This window comes from Sorex fumeus, unplaced genomic scaffold (assembly GCF_029834395.1).
Source record: "Sorex fumeus unplaced genomic scaffold, SorFum_2.1 ptg000002l, whole genome shotgun sequence".
NCBI lineage: Eukaryota > Metazoa > Chordata > Mammalia > Eulipotyphla > Soricidae > Sorex > Sorex fumeus.
The window spans coordinates 71,804,107-71,828,852 of NW_026606059.1; the positions used below are offsets into that span (position 1 = coordinate 71,804,107).

The window sequence follows — 24,746 nt, forward strand, 5'->3', positions numbered from 1 at the left end:
AAAATATAAAGAAATTCAGGTGTCTGAACAAGTGAAGAAAAAAATCTCTGAAGGGAGAACATTTAATTGCAAAGAGCACTGATTAAGTATGAAGGGGAACTCTGTCAAGATAGTAGAGGTTGGTCCAAGCAAAACTGTAAACAAAGGCAAAGAATCTGAGGCAAGCATGTGCTTGACTTGGTGAAGGACACCAGGAGATCTCTGTGACAAACATGGCAGGAGCAAGGTATTAAAACAGGAGCTAGAGGGACTGGAGCGATAGTAGAGCAGGTAGAGCGTTTGCCTTGCACGCAGCCAACCCGGATTCGATTCCCACCATCCCATATGGTCCCCTGAGCACCGCCAGGGGTAATTCCTGAGAGCAGAGCCAGGATGTCCCCTGAGCATTGTCGGGTGTGACCCAAAAAGAAAAAAATATAGGAGCTAGCGTTAGAGATCAGCTGAGAGCAGACTATCTGGGGTTCCATGGCAAGAATTCAAATTTATTCTTAGTTGTAATTTCTGGCATTTTGACCAAGATCTGACACTGAGGGTCGAATATTTGCTTTGGCTGTGGGGTGGAGGCTTTTGTGGCGTAAAAGGGAAATGAGGAAGATCAGTTAAAAGAAAGTCTGCTGAGAAGTGACTGGGTGGCTTGACTTAGGGATCAGGTAGAGGTGATGAAAAGAGTAGATTTATGATACTGATTTTGTAGGCAATAAAGGACAGAAATTGCTGAGGAAGTGAGGTGGGTGTAAAAAATGGAGAAAAGAATTTTATATGGTAAAATGGTTGAAAAATTGAAAGGGCTGAAATCATCTCTTCAGGGGCTAGAGTACAGTGAGTACAGTGAGTAGGGCCTTTGCTTTGCATGCAGCCGACCCAGGTTCGATTCCCAGCATCCCATAAGGTCCCCTGAGCACTGCCAGGAGTAATTCCTGAGTGCAGAGATAGGAGTAACCCTTGCGCATTGCCAGGTGTGATCCAAAAAAAAGCAAAAAAAAAAATGAAAGAGATTAAAAGTAGCAGTTAAGCTCGGACCCACACATGGCTGAACAGACTGGGGTGAGTCGAAGAAGGACAACCTGACCTGTGTGTGCCCAAGCACAGGCCCCAGCAGCCACTTACTTCCAAATCCAAAATTGCCGCCATACTCCCAGCCTGACTCCACTGTCTCAGGACTGACCTCACCAGTATATTATGTGCTGAAAATTTTCGTATGTGTATTTTGTGACTGAAATCTCCAGGTTTTCTTGGGGTCAAGATAGGCAACTTGCCACCACCTCCCTGTACTTCCGGAAGTCACATCTACACCCCAAAGCTGCCAACCAATTAAAAAGCTAGTCCAGCTTTACCGTCCCAATAAAAATACAGAATGCCCTGAATAAACACCATGACCTCTTCGCACCTGTATTGCAAATCACAATGCATGAAAGAAAAAGGAGAGAGAGTAAGAAGAAAAGTGCCTCCCATAGAGGGAGACTGGGGGTAAAAGGGGGTTAGGAAATGATGGTGGGGTACATTGGTGGTGGAAGGTGTGCACTGGTGGAGGCATGGGTGCTGGATCATTGTATGACTGAAACCCACTTATGAACAGCTTTGTAATGGTCTATCTCTCGGATATCCAATTAAAAAATTAAAAACAAAAAAAAGAAAGGACAGAAATTGCTGAGGAAGTGAAGTAGGTGTGAGAAAATGGGAGAAAAAATTTGATATGGTGAAATGGGCGAAAAATTGAATGTGCTGAAATAATTTCTTTGTGGGCTGGAGTGATAATACAGTGGGTAGGGCATTTGCTTTGCATGCGGCCAACCCAGGTTCAATCACAGGCATCCCATGTAGTTCCGTAAGCCCTGCTGAGAATAATTCCAGAGTGCAGAGCCAGGAGTAACTCCTGATGTGCTGGGTGTGGCCCAAACTCAAAATCAAACAAACATTGTCTATTTGTCTTATCTGCTAGTTTATATGTAACATATAGTACAGAGCAGGAACACCAAACACATTTTATTAATACTAATTTCTCTTACCTCCACATATTCTATTCTTCCAATTACCATGTTAGCTCCAGGCATAGGAGCATGAAGCATTATGCAACCTCCAAACTGGTCACTTCCTATTTCTTCTCCAAACTTTCCTTGGAAACACGTCTGTGTGGCAAATTCACCTTTAAAAAACATTTTTAAAACATCATAAAGAAATCAACATACTTGAATTAAATAAAGATTTCTTTCTTATATTTAGTTTGTACAACTATAGAGCTATATTTTATACACATATCATTTAAATCTCATCCTGAGGCATAATTGATTGCATTTCCTCCCCTAGATTGCAAGAACACTAATTGCCTAGTCTTATTCTCCTTCGCATTCTCTGAAGAACTTACTATAATATGTTTCAAAGATATTAAATAAATATTTGGTTGAATGAATACCGACAAAGGCATTTTGTTTTGTTATCTCTGAAGCTTCTTTTCCCCAAGACTTGAGAGAAACGGAATTAGTGCAATCCATTATAAGACTAGAGCAGAAGCACAATTAGTCAATCTAATATAGTGCTGTAGCTCTGTCCTCCCGTTGTTCATCGATTTGCTCAAGCGGGCCCAGTAACGTCTCCTTTGTGAGACTTGTTGCTGTGTTTGGCATATCGAATACGTCACAGGTATCCTGCCAGGCTTTGCCATGCAGGCGAGATACTCTCGGTAGTTTGCTGGGCTCTCCTCTTGGAGTGGAGAAATCGAACTCAGGTTGGCCAGGCTGACTGGATCTCTCCAGCCCATTATTATAGTGCTAGAGTAGAATTTATGAAACCTTCTGCACCTTTTTGAGCAATAAAATTGCTCAGAAATCCTGTGGAAATCTACTTTCTTCAAGTAAAGGAATAGTAAGTATCCCCAGTTATATCCAAGGCTACCACTACATTCCTAGCTGGGCCCAGTGCCCCTAGGAAGAAGGCAGTATTACTCACTTTGGAAACTCTAAATGAGAGCAGGGCTTCTTACATTTTCTGCCTGACATATGCAAGATGGACAAGTGCTCCCAGAAATACCTTGGATTCTAGTTACGTAGTTGATTTTGAATTCTTAGTTATTGCATGCTCAGTGCATTTTTTTTGTCAAATAGTTCTGAACCCTTGGGCTGGAGAGAGAGTACACTGGGTGGGGCATTTGCCCTGCACCTGGCTCACCCAGGTTTGATCTCCAACATCCCATATAGTCCCCCAAATCCCACCAGGAATTATTACTGTTTGCATAGGAACTTCTGAACATTACTGGATGTGGCCCCAAAAATGAAACAAATAAGGAAGTTCTTAACCTTCACATTCAGTTATATGATCTACACATGGATTGACCCTTTCAACTTAAGAAGTGAGGAATTAGATTCACACTTCTCACTTAATTCTGGCAACTTTAATAAGTAGGCAGAATAGGAAAGAGTTTTATTTTAAACAGGATACAATTAGGATTGATGAACATTTGTCAGACTTATGGAAATAAATGGGAATCAGAACATGGGGCATCTGACACAAAATCCAATGAGCTTTGCTTCATATTATACTTCCCATCAAAGAAGAGTCTATTAAAGGACCAAGCGTGATAGCCTTTCAGTATCTGTATTGCAAATCATAATGACCCAAAATAGAGAGAGAGTATGGGGGAAATTGTCTGCCATAGATGGAGGGGGAGGGGTGGGATGGGGAGAGATACTGGGGACATTGGTGGTGGAAAAAATGTGCACTGAAGGAGGATGGGTGTTCGACCATTGTATATCTGAAATTCAAACATGAAAGTTTTGTAATTGTAGCATGGTACTGGAACAAAGGCAGAGCTGCAGACCAATGGAACAGCGTTGACTATACTGATATCTCCCTCTCATATGATCATCTAATCTTTGATAAGGGAGCAAAAAATGTGAAGTGGAGTAAGGAAAGCCTCTTTAACAAATTGTGCTGGCAAAACTGGACGGCTACATAAAAAAAAATGGGCTCAGATCTCTGCCTAACACCATGTACAAAAGTTAAATCAAAATGGATTAAAGACCTCAAAATCAGAGTGGAATCCATAAGGTAAATTGAAGAAAAAGTTGGCAAAAGCCTCCATGACATTGAAGCTAATGCTATCTTCAAAGATGTCATGCCACTGGCCAAGCAAATAAAAACAGAGATAGATAAATGGGACTATCTTAAACTAAGAAGCTTCTGCACCTCAAAAGAAACGGTGACCAAAATACAAAGACAGTCTACAGAATGGGAAAGGACATTCGCCGAATACACATTTGATAAGGGGTCGATATCAAGGATATATAAAGTACTGGTTGAACTCCACAAAAAGAAAACATCCAACCCCATAAAAAAATGGGGCAATGAAATGAATAGAAACTTTCTCAAAGAAGAAATCCAAATGGCAAAAAGGCACATGAGAAAATGCTCTATATCATTAATCATCAGGGAGATGCAGATCAAAACCACAATGAGATACCATCTCACACCTCAGACACTGGCCCACATTCAAAAGAACAAAAGCAACCAATGCTGGCGTGGATGTGGCGAGAAAGGGACACTCCTTCACTGTTGGTGGGAATGCCGACTGGTTCAGCACTTTTGGAAAACAGTATGGACGATTCTCAAAAAATTTGAAATTGAGCTTCCATTTGACCCAGCAATACCACTCCTGGGAATATATCCCAGAGAGGCAAAAATGTATAGTCGAAGTGACATCTGCACTTGTTTGTTCATTGCAGCACTCTTTACAATAGCCAGAAACTGGAAAAAACCTGAGTGCCCAAGAACAGATGACTGGTTAAAGAAACTTTGGTACATTTACACAATGGAGTACTATGTAGCTGTTAGAAAAGATGAAGTCATGAAATTTACATACAGGTGGTACCACATGGAAAGTATCATGCTAAGCGAAATGAGTCAGAAAGAGAGGGATAGACATAAAAAAGATTGCACTCATCTGGGGGACATAAAGTAACAAAATAGGAGACTAACACCCAAGAATAGTCGAGATAAGTACCAGGAGGTTCACTCCATGGCTTGAAGGCCAGCCTTACATGCTAGGAGAACATATCACAGTCATGGTCCTCCCGTTGTTCATCAATTTGCTCGAGCGGGCCCATTAACGTCTCCATTGTGACAGTTGTTACTGTGTTTGGCATATCGAATGCATCACAGATAGCTTGCCAAGCTCTGCCATGTGGGCGAGATACTCTCAGTAGCTTGCCGGGCTCTCCGAGAGGGGCGGAGGAATCGAACTCAGGTCGGCCATATTGGCTGCCTGCAAGGCAAACACCCTACCACTGTGCTATCACTCCAGCCCATGCTAGGGGAAAAGGTAGCTCAAATAGAGAAGGGAGCACCAAATAAACGGCGTTTGGAGGTTGCTCCCAGGATGGGAGATGCATGTTGAAAGTAGACTATGGACCAAACATGATTACCACTCAATGTCTCTTTTGCAGACCACAACACCCAAAAGGAGAGAGAGAACAAAAGACAATGCCCTGCCACAGAGGTAGGGTGGAATGGGGGGGATGGGGGTGGGAGGGATACTGGGATCTGTGGTGGTGGGAAATGGGCACTGGTGCAGGGACGGGTATTTGATCATTGTATAATTGAAACCCAAGCACAAAAATCTGTAAGTCTACAACTGTACCTCATGGTGATTCACTAATAAAAATTTTAAAAAAATCAAAAAAAGAGAAAGTTTTGTAATTGTATCTCACAATGATTCAATAAAAAAGAAGACTTTATATGTAATTTTGGTCTTCTCTCTTTGGTTTTGGAGCCAGACCCATTGGTGCTAAGGGATGACTCCTGTCTCTGCTCAGGGACCACTCTTATCTGTACTTAGGGAGTACCATATGTTGTGCTGGGGAATTTAACTGGGATCTGCTGAGTGCAATCCCCCTGTACTCTCTCTCCCACCCTAAATTGCATCTCTTATCCAACTGGCTTATGGATTTGTAATTCTATTAGTGATTATACAAAATACTGAAAGGGGTCTTGTAAAGCACATCATGCTTCACAAATATTTGCATATGAGAAGTGTGCTGAACATCATAAGATTACCCAGTAGCCAGTTTTTCTCTGCTTCTGGGTACTCAGGGGTTAGTAGTGACTCACTTCCTCTAAGTTAAAACAGCCTTGCAATCATCAATTATAACTAATGACACCTGCATAGAAAATATAACTGTCACAGGTTGGGATCAAAGTTTAATGTCTGGTGTTTGGGTTCTGTGTCAGAGGACATGGGAATCCAAGTTTTGAAATGTCTGGAAACATTTGAAGCCAACATCTGTGGTAGCCAAGAGCCACTAAACTTACCTGTGTCAAATTCATCTGGGCATGCTGGAATTTTGTTATCCCATTCCATGTTATTGGATCCTCTTATCAAAATATTTCTTGTAAGAATTCCAACCTCTGCCCTTGCTTCAAACAGCGTTCCATCAGGGAGAGTGACAGCAATGCCTAAGTGTGTGTAATTCAGTGGATCAGCCAGTGTAATGTTTATGCCATCAGCAGATACAAAGGCAATGGTCTTTTTTTCATTCTCTCGTTGACTGTGCCTGAAGAAATTGAACAAAATGCTTTATCTTAATGTAGGTCAACACATTTTGTATATTTATGCTATTTTGAACACTTCATCTGTAAAACTGGAAAAATGTGTCACAATCCACTGTAGAAAAATTTGAAGGTGGTGCCTTACTTCTTCTTAAGGCTAACTGAATAGTCTATGGGAATTGTCAAATGAACTGAATTGCATGTTTTGCATGAAAAAGGGCTATGTTCAGTCCCATATAACCAATAATTCCCCAGAGCACCACCAGGAACCACAATATCCACCCCCCCCCCAAGCATGCAATTGGGAGTAATACCTGAGTAACACCAGGTATACCCCCCCCCCACACACACACACCAAAAAAAAAAAGAAAAAGAATAAGTGAATATAATTTATAAGATGCACTTCAATACTTTCCAAAGCAGTTCACTTGTTCCAAATGCTGTACTAACTCCATAAAGTACTCAAAAGAACTATTCATTTATAGTTTTGATGACCACACTCCCACATGGCAGAGCCTGGCAAGGTCCCCATGATGTATTAGATATGCCAAAAACAGTAACAATAATGGATCTCACTCTCCTGACCAATGGGGCACCACTGGGAAGGACGAGTAAAGAGATAGGGCTAGGATGAATGGGGACATTACTGGAGCCCACTCAAGCCAATCGATGAACAATGGGATGACAGTGATACAGCGACCACATTTAGTAGTTCTTAAATGAGGATGATCTGATTCCTTCAGGGAATAGGTAGTGATGCTTTCACACTTAAAATTTTGTTTTATTTAATTAAAGAACCATAATTTATAGTTAGTGATAGTTGAGTCTTCGCATATAAAATGCCATCACCAAACCCAGCACCAGCCTGCCCCAACTGCAACCATCACTGGCACATTTCAAAAGTCTGGTGGTTGTACTATAGGTCTCATGATTTCAGTGCTGTTGAATCTGTACTTTGGATATATATACACATAAATATATATCATATAAACTCTCAAATAGAATTTACCAGTAACCCAGTGAACACTGAGTTAGATTTGGTGGGAACTTTTTTAGTTCCTGTTTCTTATAATTTAACTTTTTGAAGGTAAGGAAGGGACAAAGAAGTGGGCAAGAAAAAAATATAAGGACATATCTGGAAGGTCTTGGGTTCTTATGTGTTGATAAGGTATATATATATATATATATATATATATATATATATATATATACAGTTAGACCACGCTCCCATTCCACCATTATACCGAAGACCTCTATCCTCTTTCCCCCAATTATTTCTCTTTCTCATTTCCTTCCTTCCCCCTTTTGATTTCTTTCACACATTTTGGGTGGTTACAAGTTGGTGTTGCTACTGACATCTAGTGAATACTACCCAAAAAATTACTGTGTAAAATGTCCAAAGTGTTGGGGTTGAGAAACTTATTTATTTATTTATTGGGGGAGCGTGTGCAGTTTGGATCACATCAGGTGGTGTTAAGGTCTTACTCCTAGCTCTGTGCTCAGGATCACTCCTGGAGTGCTGAGGGTACTATGTGCAGTGCTGTGGGTCAAAGCAGGGTTGGCCATGGGTAAATGTATAGGTGTTCATGCACCTGAACACCTAAACATTTACAATAATTCCCACAGTGGAGGCCAGTAGCCTTCGGATTTTACTAAAGCCCAGAAAGGTGATTTAACATAAGCAAGCCTAGTTAAGGGGTATTGCTGAGAGCTTCACCCTGGCAGACTGATTTTAGATATAGAATCCTTTATTTTAGGCAGGTCTAAGCAGTGCTGGGAAGGTGTGAGGGTACCTGGTCAGATGCCACAGCCTGACAGTTTAATATTTGATCTAGTTCTGCTCTGGGGTCACCAGGGCTATACCCAGTGGCCCTGACTTGGTGTGTGCCAGGAATAGGACTCAGAGGTAGCATTCATTTGGGCGGGGGGAGGGGGAGGTTGAGGTAAGGGATTGGGGATACTCTTGGATCTGCATTAAGGAGTTATTCCTGGGAGTGATCAGGGGACCCTCAGCAGTGTTAGGGAACTGAAGGGTGGGCTGCATGCAAGGCAGTCGCCATAACCACTGAACTAACTTTCTGACCCCTGGAACTAGCGTTCTTGACCTCTTACTGTAAAAACTCTCAAATAGAATTTACCAGTAACCCAGTGGACACTGAGTTAGATTTGATGGGAAATTTCTTAGTTCCTGTTTCTTTTAATTTTTTGAAGGTAAGGATGACACTCAGCTCCTGGGAGAGAACAAGACAGAGACTCCTACCCTATGCCTGACTGTCTCCACCAGGGCCCAACAGCTGAAGACCACCGAGGCCCAGCCAAGGCCATGCTGGGAGCACTCTCCACACACTTGGATGAGCCTCACGCATAAAAGAACTGACAGAGGAACCCAGGTGTGTGGGACCCGGGGCTGAGATCTCCAAGCATGTACAGTTTGGGACTGGACCTGCCAGTAACTAGACAGTTATACCCACCAACTGCCGTGTAACTCCAACAACGGCCAGGATCCAGAGATCATCACACTCAGCTCCTGGGAGAGAACAAGACAGAGTCTCCTACCCTATGCCTGACTGTCTCCACCAGGGCCCAACAACTGAAGACCACCGAGGCCCAGCCAAGGCCATGCTGGGAGCACTCTCCACACACTTGGATGAGCCTCACGCATAAAAGAACTGACAGAGGAACCCAGGTGTGTGGGACCCGGGGCTGAGATCTCCAAGCATGTACAGTTTGGGACTGGACCTGCCAGTAACTAGACAGTTACACCCACCAACTGCCGTGTAACTCCAACAACGGCCAGGATCCAGAGATCATCACACTCAGCTCCTGGGAGAGAACAAGACAGAGTCTCCTACCCTATGCCTGACTGTCTCCACCAGGGCCCAACAACTGAAGACCACCGAGGCCCAGCCAAGGCCATGCTGGGAGCACTCTCCACACACTTGGATGAGCCTCACACATAAAAGAACTGACAGAGGAACCCAGGTGTGTGGGACCCGGGGCTGAGATCTCCAAGCCTGTACAGTTTGGGACTGGACCTGCCAGTAACTAGACAGTTACACCCACCAACTGCCGTGTAACTCCAACAACGGCCAGGATCCAGAGATCATCACACTCAGCTCCTGGGAGAGAACAAGACAGTGTCTCCTACCCTATGCCTGACTGTCTCCACCAGGGCCCAACAACTGAAGACCACCGAGGCCCAGCCAAGGCCATGCTGGGAGCACTCTCCACACACTTGGATGAGCCTCACGCATAAAAGAACTGACAGAGGAACCCAGGTGTGTGGGACCCGGGGCTGAGATCTCCAAGCCTGTACAGTTTGGGACTGGACCTGCCAGTAACTAGACAGTTACACCCACCAACTGCCGTGTAACTCCAACAACGGCCAGGATCCAGAGATTATCACACTCAGCTCCCGGAAGCACGTGGCCGCATTTGCGGCCGTGCGACATCTTATCATCTCATTCCTAATTCGGTCAAACTGGCAGGCTACCAAATGTAACATGCCCACACGGCAGAGTCTGGCAAACTCCCCGTGGTATACCCAATATGCCAAATACCAGTAACAATGATGGGTCTCATTCTCCTAACCCTGAAAAAGCCTTGAATATGGCACTTTAAAAAAAAAAAATCTCAGGACTAGGACAAAGAAGACGTTACTGGCACCTGCTCGAGGCAATCGACGAACAACAGGGTGGTCGTGATCGTGAAGGATGGGACGAAGAAGTGGGCAAGAAAAAGTAGAAAGGACATATCTGGAAGGTCCTGGGTTCTTATGTGGTGATAAGGTGTATTATCAGTACATAAAAACCATACATATTAACATTACTAAAAACATGCTATGGTAACTATAATAATATGAATTAAAAGATTCAATATCTAATTCTAAATTCTGAACTTTTAAATTACATATAGGAAAACTATAAATGAGAACTTTCTAATCAATTAGTAAATCCTGTCATTTTGCTGCTTTTTCACTTCGTCATTCTGTAATTAAAATTTCTTCCAAGGCAGAAAAAAGTACTTATACAGCTAAGTACATGTATTTAACTCTTCCTAACACCTGCAAGTCTATTTTTAACTTGGAAAATGGCAAACTCAATGCCAACTTGAATTTAAATTCTTAATTGAGTCAAAAACTAAGTATAATTTAGCTGCTACTTATAAGTTCTTATTTGTTCCCTGGTAAGTATAAATATATCCAATTTTACTACTCTTCACAATTTGAACAATGAAACAAAAATAAATCTACACTTGCTCTCTCTTCCCACTTATAGGCTTGATACAGCTATATTACTAGCCCTTTATTTCTTATTTGCTAAAATATATAATTAAACAGAAACGGAGAGATATCAACAATTTCAACAGTAAATGCCAGACATGAAAAAGGTCAAGTTAATCATCATTCTTTCTATGATGATTTCTTTCCTCTTATTCAATCATTATTATAATTTTGTTATCATAACTTCAGGAAAATAAAGGAAAACAAAGAGTTGACTAGCTGCTTTCTCTGACTCCTGACAAAGCTCCTTTACATTGTCACATACGTTAATAAATTTAGTAAAGCTCTAAGTCAAAGGTTTACAAGTAACTTAACTGCAGATTTCTTTTTTCAGATATAATCTTAGACAGGGACCTAATTAGGAAAAACACTCAAAACATTTACATATATCCACATATATATGGATATATATATAAATATATTGCAAGGCTTGTTGTCACTGTTTTTGGCATATTGAATACACCACAGGGAGCTTGCCAGGCTCTGCTGTGTGGGTTGGATACACTCGGTAGCTTGCTGGGCTCTTCAAGAGAGACAGAGGAATTGAACGCAGGTCGACAACATGCAAAGCAAACATAGGGTGCCTGCTCGAGCAAATCGATGCACAACGGGATGACAGTGCGACAGTGCTACACACACACACACACACACACACACACACACACACACGTCCTTCTCAAGTGAATGTCCGAGCTTGCAAAGTAGTGCAGAGAAGCCATAAAGGAAGACCTAAAAAAGAGAAGAGCAGCAGTGCTGACAGATGGCGGCAGAAGCTGGGAAAACTATTCGCAATGCCAGCCTGTCCTTCGCCAACTACAAGACCAAGATGACTGCCCTCCAATGTCCTGATGGATCTATCACATCTTCCAGAAGGACAATGGAGAAGATTATCCACGACTTCTACTCGGATTTCTTCAATAGACATGTCCAACTGCCCACATACCAAATTCCACAGAATGGATATATCGTTCCCAACGTTCTCCCTTCTGAAATTCAACACACCATTTCGTTGGTAAAGAAGCGAATAGCACCAGGCCCAGACAAGCTGACCTTGTCTGAACCCGAACACCTGAAGAACCTGCCATCAGTACTCATCAATACACTGGTTTGGCTCTTCACACGCTACCTGTCTGAATGCTAGGTTCCATCCCAATGGAAAACCAGAGGGACTGTTCTACTGTACAAGAAGGGAGACATCCATGACATTAGCAATTATTTCCCAATCTGCCTGTTGTCTCTTGTCTACAAGCTGTTCACTTGAGTCATCCTGAATAGGATTGGCAGAACACTAGATGAAGGACAACCATGCGAGCAAGCTGGTTTCTGAAAAGGATTCAGCACAATCAACCATATCCACACAGTAACCAAGCTCATTGAGGTTTCTCAGGAGTTCAAGATGCCGCTCTGTCTGACGTTCATTGATTTAAAGAAGGCCTTTGATTCTGTTGAGACTGAAGCAGTCACCAAAGCCCTAACCAAACAGGGAGTTCAAACTCAATACATCAGGATCCTCCAATGAGCTGTATTGCGGATTCACTACCAGGATCTCATGATTCTACAAAGAAGTGATCATCCATGTCAAGATAGGGGTTCGGCAGGGTGATACCATTTCACTGAAACTCTTCAGTACTACCCTCAAGAACGTCATGTGACGACTGGAATGGGAAGGAATGGGAGTGAAGTTAGATGGTTGGCAACTACACCACCTCTGCTTCGCTGATGACATCATTCTAATAACACCAAACATTAGCCAAGCATCACAAATGCTGGCCCACTTCGACCGTGAGTGTGCAAAGGTCGGATTGCAGCTGAATCTCACCAACACAATGTTTATTAGAAACAGACTCATTCCTGATGTTTCATTTCACTCTCAATGGAACAAACATCTCCGAATGCAACAGTTATGTGTACCTAGGTCAGGAAGCCAACATGACGAATGACCTGGCACCTAAGTTGCACAGGAGGAAGAGAGTGGCTTGGATCACTTTCAAGAGTATCGAAGAAACAGCTAAGAGGATGAAGAAACTCTGGCTCTGGGCACATCTCTTCAATTCCACCGTTCTTCCTGCATTAACATGTGCCTCAGAGACCTGGGCCTTACAAAAACAGGGTGAGAACACTATTTGGGTCTCCCAAAGAGGAATTGAAAGAGCTATGCTTGGAGCATCACGCTTAACTCAAGTGAGAGAAAGAATCCGAAGTCCTGACCTCCATCGATATTTGAGAATCAGGGATGCTGTCCTGTTTGCCAAGGCGTTGAAAATCAGATGTGCTGGACACATAATGAGATTTGGAGATGACCTCTGGACTAGAGCCGTTACCGAGTGGATTCCACGGGATGTTAAAAGATCGCGTGGCTGCCCACCAATGAGATGGTCAGACTTCCTTGTCAAGACCCTGAACAAATGGTTTGAGGCTCTTCATGTTCTTGAAGCCAGCAGTTGCCATTGGGCTACACTAGCAAGTGACAGGGATGAATGGAGACGTTACTGGTGCCCGCTTGAACAAATCAATGAGTAAGGGACTATCAAGTGATCAAGTGATATATATATATATATATATTTGATTTCATTTGTTCAAATTAAATATTTATTTAATTCTTTTTTTTCTGAGAGAATCTGTTTTGTTTTTACAGATAGAATCTTAAGTGGGAACTTAATTAGAAAAAACACTTAAGACATTTATTCATACATATATAAGGAATATAGAGAGATAGATTTCATTGGTTAAAATTGAAATTTTCTCTTATTGAAAACAGCATTCCAAATGTTAATATTTAGCAAGTGTATATTTGACAACTTCTGTTTCTTTATGAAAAGTTTCAAGTTTTACAGTTTTGGGGGGGAGTGGTTTTTGGCTTTTCCTCTCAAGTGGTGCTCAGGAGGTCTAGAGAACCCCACCAACATATTTGGCTAAATGGTTGGCAATTCAATGCAAGGGACCTAGAATGTAGCTCTGGTCAGGCCCTAAGGTGTCAGTGGTATTCAGGCCACCCTTGTGACGTGGGGGCCCCCAAAGCTATATATTGCAATGCTGGGGTTAGGGGAACCTCAAGAGCTTCACCTGGCAGTCCTCAGGTGAGTGGAAGTAGGAGGGACTACTAAGTAGGGGGGGGGGTAATCAAACCATAGATTATGGCGAGGAAACAAAGAACACTCCATCACATTGGGTCCAGGGGTATTGTCATTACTCAATGCCATTGGCCTAGCGAACCAAACAAAGCAAAGATAAGAAGATGAGACCATATCAATGGCCAGAATAAAAGACAGCCACAGCCTGGGAGAGGATATTTGCTCACCAATCATCTCACAAACGGTTGGTACTAAAGATATATACAGAACTAGTAGAACTTTGCAAGACAAAAAATGAGGTGGGTGGGGTGCTACAGAATGAATAAAAAACAGACACCCTTCCTCAATTGAAGAAGAAATACAGACAGTCAAAAGGTATCTGATAATAAAATGTTCTGCCAAGAAAATGCAAATCAAAATAACAATGAGATATTAGCTCATATCTTACTCAGATAATGTGTAATGTGCTTACACATAACCTCAGATATTATCACAGCCAGTGCTCACTGGATGTAGAGAAAAAGGGAGCGTTATTCACTTATGGTGGGAATGTTGACTTGTTACAGCCCTTTCAAAAAATATGGATGACTTCTCAGACTAAGAATTTAACTTTCATATGAGTCAGCAATTCTGCATTTTGGCTTGTATGCCAAGGGCCCATTTAGAAAAGACATCTGCATTCCCATTTTCATTCAGTCCTGTTCACAGTAGGCAAAATCTGGAAACAGCCCAAGTGTCCAAGAACAGGTGACTAGATAAAGAAACCATGGTACGTCTATATAATGGAATACTACTCAGCTCTAAGATAAGATCATGCAACTTGCTGCTATATGGATGGATCTGGAGAGTATAATGCTGAGAGTGAAGTTAATGAGAAGGAGAGGGACAGATAGAATGATCCCCCTCATACTCAAGATATCAAGAAACACAGGGGAAGAATCCAAAGACAGCAGAAACTGAGAACTGGTCTTCTATAGGAAGTTTTTCTCAGGTGTGAGGTGGAAAAGTGTGCACATGGGGACAATGGGGGAGGGTGTGCTGCCAAGATATTTTATGCATGAAATCCCACCATTAGCAGCTTTGTAAACAATGTGTTGCCTAAAATAAAAGGTAAAGGTAAAGGCCCTCCCGTTGATCGTCGATTTGCTCGAGCGGGCCCAGTAACGTCTCCATTGGAGACTTTGTTGTTACTGTGTCTGGCATATCGAATACTCTCGGTAGCTTGCCGGGCTCTCCGAGAGGGGCGGAGGAATCGAACTCGGGTCGGCCATGTTGGCCGCTTGTAAGGCGAACGCCCTACCCGCTGTGCTATCGCTCCAGCCCTGCCTAAAATAAAATAATAATTAATAATAATAATAAACCTAGGTAAGATGCTTGCCACTGTACTACCTCCAGCTCCTGTGTTCCAAGTTCAAATCAAACAGTCGTGAACTTTCTGAATCATTCCTCTACGTGGTTAAAAAAAAATCTTTTCTAAACCAAAACAATCAGGTCCAGAAGATATCAAACCTGTGCCCAGTGCTTGCAATTACAATCTTATCTCCTGCTTTCCAGGTCACTGCTTCTTGTAAAATCAAAGTCTTTTCCCCAGCCTTTGCAGTCTGAGCCAAACGAGTCCAGATCACAGGAACTGGAAGACCTGGAGATGACAAACAAAACAAGGTTTGAGTCAATGTGCTTTCTGAAACATTTACAGAGCTTGATGTGTTTTGATCCTTTTTTCTTGTTGGTTTGGAATAAATTTTGAGAATGTTCACTGCCTAAGCATGACATGCCTTCCTTAGAAAGAAATATGGAGAATAGTTGCTTTACAAAAGTAGTAATTGGGCTTTATAAAACATGTGTCTATAAAGTTAAAAAAGACATTCTGCAATGATATATTACATTTATGATTATCTTCTTTATAGGAACAGAATATAAAAGTGATGGATATTACTGATAAAAAAAGCAGAGACCTATTATCTTAATCATTGTTGATAAAAATTTCTTATATTTGGAATCTATAGAAATAAAATATAAGTATATGTAAATTACTTTAGTATATAGAGGCTAATGCAGACCATTTATGAATCATAAAAGTTAGCATGTTACATAAACATACATACACAATTTATACAAGAGACTGATTGTTATAAAACAAAAGATTTTGTCGCAAAAACCTCTCGTGTCATGCTTCCTTTAGGTAATAAGTTACCCTGAAACTTCAAGCATGATGAAAATCATAATTCACGTACTGATAATTTTCTTGAATGTGATTATAGAAAAGAACAACTACACATTTATAGGTAGATTTTAGAAAGAACCCATCTTAAAAGACAAATGTGTGAAGTTACAGGGCAAAGGAGATAGTACAAATGGGTAGAACATGTGACTACCAAGACTAGCGAGTGTAAGGTCTGAATTCAAACCCCAGCACCCCAGGCCTGCACCCCCAGTACCGTCAGTTGTGTCTCCAGGTGCCAGTCCTCCCATGAGACCGTGAAGGCAGGTATGTTGCCCCAATATATAAAACAAGAGACATGAGTGTAAGAAGTTATCGTTGTCTCTTTCCTGACTTTAATGCCATCTTCTTTCATACACAGATGAAATAAACAGGCACTAGGTGAGTGATAAATCAGGTAAGAGTTATCAGAGCACATACAAAGCAGTAAGAGGAGGTCCTCGATAGCTTCGTCTTGAAGCTATGAGTCTCACTATGTTTCTTGATACTAAGTAGTACGGAGAGAAGGGGAGGAAGAGATGCAGAGGAAGAGATGCACCTTAATGAGTAATATGTTGGGGCTGGAGTGGTAGCACAGCGTGTAGGGCATTTGCCTTGCATGCAGCCGACCCGGGTTCAATTCCCAGCATCCCATATGGTCCCCTGAGCACCGCCAGGAGTAATTCCTGAGTGCAGACCCAGGAGTAACCCCTTGCATTGCCAGATGTGACCCAAAAAAAAAGCCAAAAAAAAAAAGAATATGTTACGTCAGGAGATTCTTGACAACTTTTTCTCAGAGTGCTATGCATAAGGATTATCTCTTGCCCTGTCTAGTCTCTTCTGCTTTTTTTTTAATGGTTTGTAACTTTTATTTAAAAACATTTTTTCAATTAGTCAAAACAGAGTCTCCTGCTTCCATGCCTGGCTGTCCTCACCTGGGCCCCTTGGAGGAGGATGGGTTGAGTTTCCCTCCCCACCCCGAGCAGAGCCCCGGCACCTGAAGAACTCCGGTTCCAGCCACAGCCATGCTTAAGACCACTCTCCACACGTTCGGATGAGCCTCACGCATGAAGGAACCGGCAGAGAAACCCAGGTGTGCGGGACCCGGGGCGCAGATCTCCAAGCCAGCACGGATTGGGACTGGGACCTCCTCCACCCAGATCCCCCATCTTCCAGTATGTAGGCATTACACCCACCAACTGCCCCCCCAGAGCCATGTAATCCCATCAACAGTCAAGACCCAGAAACTATAAAACCCAGCTCCTAGAAGCGCGTGGCCACAAATTACCTAGTTCTTACTCTGGAGAACCTGGCAGGTTATCAAAAGTATCCTGCCCACACAGCAGAGTCTGGCAAACTTGCCGTGGCGTATTCAATATACCAAAAACCAGTAACAATGATGGGTTTCATTCTCCTGCCCCTGAAAGAGCCTCGAATGTGGCACTTTTTAAAATCTCAGGGCTAGGACGAAGGAGATGTTACTGGGGCCTGCTCAAGGCAATGAATGAAAAACAGGATGACAGTGATACAGTGGTACAGTCAAAACAGAGAATACACGCCCAATTTGGGTGCTGGTGTGTGTGTGTGTGGGGGGGGGGATCATGTTTTCCTTTTTATTGAACACTTAATTCACACAGTCTCTCCCTGGCTTCTCTTTGTGACATCATCCCCACTGCAAATGTGGGGGTGCCTTGTGAACAGAGGGGCGCTGCAGTGACGATAAGAATCAGCCTTTCCCTCTGGGAGCCCCAGGCTCCACTTTCCAAATGACACAAAACAAACCTGGGGCTCACGGCCACCCCGGAGATGCAAGGTGCCCAGGACACGGACCCTAGCACTTGCACCCGGGCTCAGGAGCGAGGGGGGGGCAGGGGGTTGCTGTGGAGAAGCGAGCACTGCCAGGAATGATTCCTGAGTGCAGAGCCAGGGGGAACCCCTGAGCATCGCCAGGTGTGACCGGCCACCCCCCCTGAAAAAAAAAGAAAAAAATCAGAAGGAAGCGGCTCACATGCAAGATTGGGAAATGATTCCTGCCCTGCAGACCCCAGGTAATGCACTATTACAAGTGGCGAAATTCAGAGGATGAGAATTCCTGAGCAGCTGGGAGACTCGAACCTACAACCCCATTTGTTTTTCCAGTGTATGACAAAGGGGCCAACGCCCCTGAAAACCATCAAATAAGTTATTTTGTACATCCAAGTGCCCAGAACAGTAGAGAGGGAGATGCTTTCTTGAGCTTTTCTTTGACGCTTTTCCATGAGTCCCAGGGGCACCTACCATGCAGATCCAGGGTTCCCTCTCGCACTGCTAAAGTTTTGGCGCCATACACTGGGAGTTCAGGAGACCGGAGGTGCCCGTGCAAGGTAATGATGGCCTTGTGTTGAAATGGGGACGCTTCTGTCCCAATCTACAAGAGATTCACAAGCATCGTTGGGAAATACAAAGCTCCGTATCCACCAGTGGAATCACTCATGAGGATAGTCTTTCCTTTTCTTTCATCTTTTAAAAATATCTACTGGTCAACTGTCATTAATGTTTCCCAAATATCTGCCTTTTCTACTTGGTCAAATATTCTCTGCTACAACTTTGCAAAGCTCACCTCAGTCAGAGTCATTTTTTTGGCTACTTTAAATTCTGTCTGATGGTAATATACTACAGTCTTCCACTAAAGTAAAGAATATTCTGGTTAACCTTTCCCCAGGAAAAGGATTTTATACTAATAACAGAGACCCACAAAAAGATAAACTTGTGAGAGGCTGGTATAATAAATTGTCCATTTTGTATGTATTGTTTTAAAAAGAAACAGTGAGATTACCAGCGAATATCTATCACATTCTATTGTATACCTGAAGAATGCCTCCATCTGTAATTAGAATATTTTCTGCTTGGAGTTCGATGTCTGCTTCATCAAAAATTAGAGTACCACCTATCAAAATACAGTTTTAAAATTTACCATAAAGTATTATTAAAATATGGTTAGTAAGTTACATACTAAAATTTGATTTTCCTGTCCTTCATCATTATGCATACCACTTCACTTAATGTTCTTTGGTGATTTAATGGATTTAGCTTTTCTAGAGCAAGAACAGAGTAACAGAAAACAGAGACAACTCCATGTAATAACTGACAGCAGATTCACAGGCAAAGTGAGACCAACCAGCTGGGATCCAGGAAAACTCAGGGTATCATTTCCTATCACTGTCACTGTCCTCCCATTGTTCATCGATTTTCTTGAGCAGGCCCAGTAACGTCTCCATTGTGACAGTTGTTACTGTGTTTGGCATATTGAATACGTCACGGGTAGCTTGCCAGGCTTTGCCATGCAGACGAGATACTCTCGGTAGCTTGCCAGGCTCTCCGAGAGGGGCGGAGGAATAGAACTCAGGTCAGCCATGTTGGCTGTGTGCAAGGCAAACGCCCTACCCGCTGTGCTATCGCTCCAACCCATCATTCCCTATAATGTATAACAAATATCTTTTGACTTTATACAAGCCCCAGGGGCTGCCACATCAGTGATTTCCTGAGTGGGAAATGCCACCAGGCTGAGATGCATTGCATTGCATAGGCACGGGCACATATATATCAAAACAAGGGTCATAAGAATGGAACTTTAGGGGCTATAGCAATTATACAGCAGGTAAGGTGCTTGCCTTGCAAATGACCAACTTGGGTTTGAACAGCACAACATCAGATCCCCCAAGCCAGTCAGAAGGGACCGTGCATAACAGAGCCTGGAGAAAACCCTTCTTGCTGGTGGATGTGACCCCAAAACAACAACAAGAAGTAAATTTAAGAGGTTATGACATATGTGACAGCCATCTTCATTGATATTTTCTATTCTATCCCATGAAAATATTCTGACTGGAACTCAGTAAATCACTCCATACCAAAACTGGCTGTAGAATTCAACTGAAAGAATGGAGCTCTACATTTCTATTAAGGATGTGTGAAAGTTATGGCTGCATCTAGTCATTCATCTGCAGGTAAAATCTCAAATAAATAGATTTTAAGAAGATTGTGGGGGAAAGGGAGTGGATTATATCATTAATAGCAGGTAAGGCAATTACCGTGAATGTGGCTGACCCAGATTATTTGATCCCTGACACTCCATAACATCCCCTAGATCTGCTACGAGTGATCCCTGAGCAAAGAGGTGGGAACAAACCCTAAGTGCTACCAGATATGGTCCAAAAAACAAAAATAAATTAAAATGAAATAAGAAGTTTACCCTGAATAAGCAACATTTTCAGAACAGGGGTATTTTGATCCAATAAAATGGTTTGTCCTTTTGTGATAACAACTAGTGACCCTTCCTCCGGGGGAGATTTTCCTCCCCAGGATAAGCTGGAGGACCACACATCAACGTAGCTGAAGTAGGCATCATCCTATAATAGAACATGAGAGACAATTTCAATGTAGTCTGTCAGAACTCTTGATTCAGTTTCTCAAAAAGGAACCCTAAAACAGATGTGGAAAAATATCATTCTCATCTGTAATAAAATATAACCTGCTTTATGTTAATTGTTTTTTTCCATGAAAATTCCATTACCGATATTAACTCACAACAATGCATTATTAAATGCAAGAGAAAATCATTCCTTTTGACATTAATGTTTCATTATCCAGAATTGTTTAAAAAATTGAAATAATAAAATTTTAGGAAAGGGAAATGAAAACTGACGTCACTTTCAATGTATCTGTCATACTCCTGTTATTGTTTAGCGATGCCAGCTCCACATCCACTACTAGTTATGTCACCTCCCTGAGTACTAGTGCTCCTACAGCTGTGCTCACTACACCCAACTGCTCTATTACCAGTCTGGCCAGACCACTGCTTCTGATGTTGACATGCACTGGCACCTCCCCTGAAGACATGTGGACATTCGTCACGCAGATGATACATGTCTTGTTGGAATATTCGACATCACATTTGGTTTCACCTATTGTGACCAGGACATCCTGTGTATTTTCACTGTAAGGAGAAAAGGGAGGAAAGAAAATATTCGAGTGTTTCTCTGATTTTGAGGTCATACTGTCATATCCTATCGTTTGTATCCATCCTGTGCAAAATGATAATTTTACCCTCTGACCGGTCAAAATGCAAAGTGGCATTTTCCCCAAGAGTTAATATTTTATAACATTTGTGTTAAGGGTCAATAAAGAGCTTGCATCTCTGACACAGAATTGCACATGTTAGCAGGCATACCAGTGTGGGTGAAAAACTGCCTGAGCTAAGTTATGGAGAGATTCTCAGCTGACTTCCAGACACCTTTACAAGGGACTTTCAGAGCTCACTTTGCTTATGTGGTATTTTCACCACATTAACAGGCCTTAATCTCCATATTAAAATGTAAACACAAGATAACCTAGGCTTGAAGTAGTTGCCTCAAATAGATGGAAATTAAAACTGCCTTTTATAACTTTCGCAAAGAAGAAATCCGAATGGCAAAAAGGCACATGAGAAAATGCTCTACATCACTAATCATCAGAGAGATGCAGATCAAAACAACAATGAGATATCATTTCACACCACAGAGACTGGCCCACATCCACAAGAACAAAAGCAACAGGTGCTGGTGCGGATGTGGCGAGAAAGGGACCCTCCTTCACTGCTGGTGGGAATGCCGGCTGGTCCAACCCTTTTGGAAAACAGTATGGACGATTCTCAAAAAATTAGAATTTGATCTCCCATTTGACCCAGCTATAGCACTCCTGGGAATATATCCCAGAGAGGCAAAAAGGTATAGTCGAAGTGACATCTGCAATTGTTTGTTCATTGCAGCACTCTTTACAATAGCCAGAATCTGGAAAAAACCTGAGTGCCAGAGAACAGATGACTGGTTAAAGAAACTTTGATATATTTACACAATGGAGTACTATGTAGCTGTTAGAAAAGATGAAGTTATGAAATTTACATACAAGTGGTACTACATGAAAGTATCATGTTAAGCGAAATAATCAGAAAGAGTGGGATAGACACAGAAAGATTGCATTCATCTGGGGAACATAAAGCAACAAAACGGGAGACTAACACCCAGGAATGGCTCAGATTAGTACCAGGAATTTTGCTCCATGACTTGAAGGCCAGCCACATGTGCTAGGTGAAAAGGAAGCTCAGATAGAGAAGAGAGCACCAAATAAAGGGTGTTGTGAAGACCCTCCCAGGGTGGGAGAGACATGCTAAAAGTAGTCTATAGACCAAACATGATTGCCACTCAATGCCTCTCTGGCAAAACACAGTACCCAAAAGAAGAGAGAGAGAACAAGGGGGAATGCCCTGCCACAGCAGCAGGGTGGGACGGTGGGGGGGATGGGGGGTGGGAGGGATGCTAGGACCCGTGGTGGGGGAGGATGAGCACTGGTGGAGGGATGGGTACTTGATCATTGTATAACTGAAACCCAAGCACAAAAATTTATAAGTCTATAAATGTACCTCATGGTGTTTCACTAATAAAAAAAATGATTAAATAAAAAAATCTGTATTTATGAAAGAGGAAGGAAGCCATGCACTGTTAATGGCCATACAAAAAAAATTTTTAAAAAAAACTGCCTTCTATGATTTAACTGATTGGGGGTTTTGAAGTCAGATTTAGCCTCATGAAATCCGCTAACAAATAATTATTAGAACCAAATAGTGAACATATTTAGGACAAGGGAATCTGATCAGTTACAGCAGAGATGTTTTAGTAATCCACTACAGGAAATCATGGTAGCATAGGAGATGTGAAGGAAAGCTTAACAAGAAGGCAAATTTATGTATGAATGTTGTGTTTCTAGGCTTTGGAACAAATTACTGAAACTCTCTAATTTCAATCTCTTTATCATAAAATAGAATAGAAAATATATACCAAGGAATGGCAGGAAGTTTCACTGGCAGAGAAAGGTAATGTCTGCTGTGATGTTAAGTCCTCAAAGATGTTAAACCTAAGTATGGTTACACACCTTGCCTCAACGGTAACTTCTGGTTTTCTGGCACATATTTCATGATTATATACAAGCACGGTCTGGGTGTACAAGAAATCAGGTGTAAAGATTTGAGTCTGCAAATCGACAGTACCTGAAGCCGGTTCCTTCCACTGTCAGCCTGGTCCCCCCAGCTGTAGTGCCTCTCATGGGAGATACTGCACTGATGAGTGGTGTCAGGGATGTGGAATACGTAAATGGGTCAGGAGACGGGGACAGATGTTTCCCATTGGCCACAGTCACTTCACAGGCCTGCTCCGGTTCCTCACCTAGAAGAGGACCCAAATAAGCAGGACTTAATCCTCCACACCCCAACCCCCCACCACCCACTTTCAATAGCATGTCCCCTGTGACTGAATCCCTTTCCCATCATCTACAGGCCTGATGTCAAATACCTCAGATCTCAATAGCCAGAAATGGCACACATCATGGTCATGTGCATTATCCACAGAGAAAGCAAAAAACAAATAAACAAACAAAAAGTAACTCTGAAGGTCTTCCTTGAAATCATTTAAAGAGGAAATTCCACAAACCTGCCTGCTTGGTCTTCTAGTCCTAAAGGGTGCAGCATTAGAAATTAGAGCAGAAAAGAAGAGGAAATGCTCACAGTAGGCAAAATGATGAACAAATGCACCTTGTATAAGCTAAAAGCAAGGTAGGAGACAGAAATAATGACACAAATCCCACACAAAACCCTAAAAAGAAGTAGCAAACTGTACTGGTGTTTAGACAAACAACTTAAAAAAAAACTTTATAAAGCTTGATAGCACAGTGACCTTGAAAAATACCCACCCCCAAATGATACCAACTTTGATGTTATAAACCTAACCATAAAAATCTTAAATTGAAGTCAGAGAAAAAAATAAATAAAATGTTTAGAAAATTCTCATAAAGTGTGGCTAATGTTATTAAAAAATTTACTTGGACTACCAATCTTTATTTATCTGGAATATTGTCTTTGTTCATCTCAAACTTTTAATTAAAATGTCTATGTCCTGAAAATATCAGAAATTTAAACTTCACAAATAACCCACTGAGTTAGAATTAATAAATGTCCATTTAATAGAAAAACAAATCCACAAAGAATTAAGTTACTTGACTTAGGAGACAGAGTCAGTGACAAAATATGATTTAGGGGGCTCCTCTGAGTCATGCTCTCAGCCACAATTATTTACTAAAATATAAATAAAACAAATGGTAAAATATAAATAAAACAAATATCGCATCATTTTTCTGATATAATTCTACCCACAATATATGTATATGTGTGTATGTATATATTAAGTGTATACATATATACATACACATGTATATACATATGCATATATATATATCTTCTGACATTAATCTTATTAGGTAGGTGATTGTAAGTGTGGCTTTACAGATGACGACCAGAGGCATTAAGTTGAATAACTTGCCCAAAGACACCCTCAATTGGAGTCAAGGCCTTGAAATACAAGACAATGCTTTCACTGCCAAGTTAGATGACAAATTTAAGGCTCCAAAGGAACTGAGAACACAGTTTCCATCAGTCATGCCCAATAAACTTAGAGGCTTCAGTTTACATGATACACCAAATATCTGTGGTTCAATCTAATATACAGGTTAGGAACTGTAAAAGACATCAACATAGAGAAAATAGTTCTGAGGCAATAGCTTCGAGGCAGGACAGTATATTAGGGATTCCAAAGAA

At 41.9% G+C, this 24,746-nt stretch overlaps 1 protein-coding gene across 1 annotated transcript in view; it reads right to left on the reverse strand.

Moving 5' to 3' along the window:
- Positions 1–24,746, reverse strand: part of PKHD1L1 (PKHD1 like 1) — a 189,257-nt gene that overhangs the window by 81,870 nt on the left and 82,641 nt on the right. Inside the window, exons 41-48 of the mRNA XM_056110331.1 lie at positions 23,148–23,322; positions 20,906–21,062; positions 20,319–20,475; positions 18,937–19,016; positions 18,368–18,497; positions 15,400–15,529; positions 6,301–6,542; positions 2,007–2,143 (exon numbers count right to left, since the gene is read on the reverse strand). Coding sequence (XP_055966306.1) covers positions 2,007–2,143; positions 6,301–6,542; positions 15,400–15,529; positions 18,368–18,497; positions 18,937–19,016; positions 20,319–20,475; positions 20,906–21,062; positions 23,148–23,322 — 1,208 coding nt within the window. The remainder of the gene's footprint in view (positions 1–2,006; positions 2,144–6,300; positions 6,543–15,399; positions 15,530–18,367; positions 18,498–18,936; positions 19,017–20,318; positions 20,476–20,905; positions 21,063–23,147; positions 23,323–24,746) is intronic.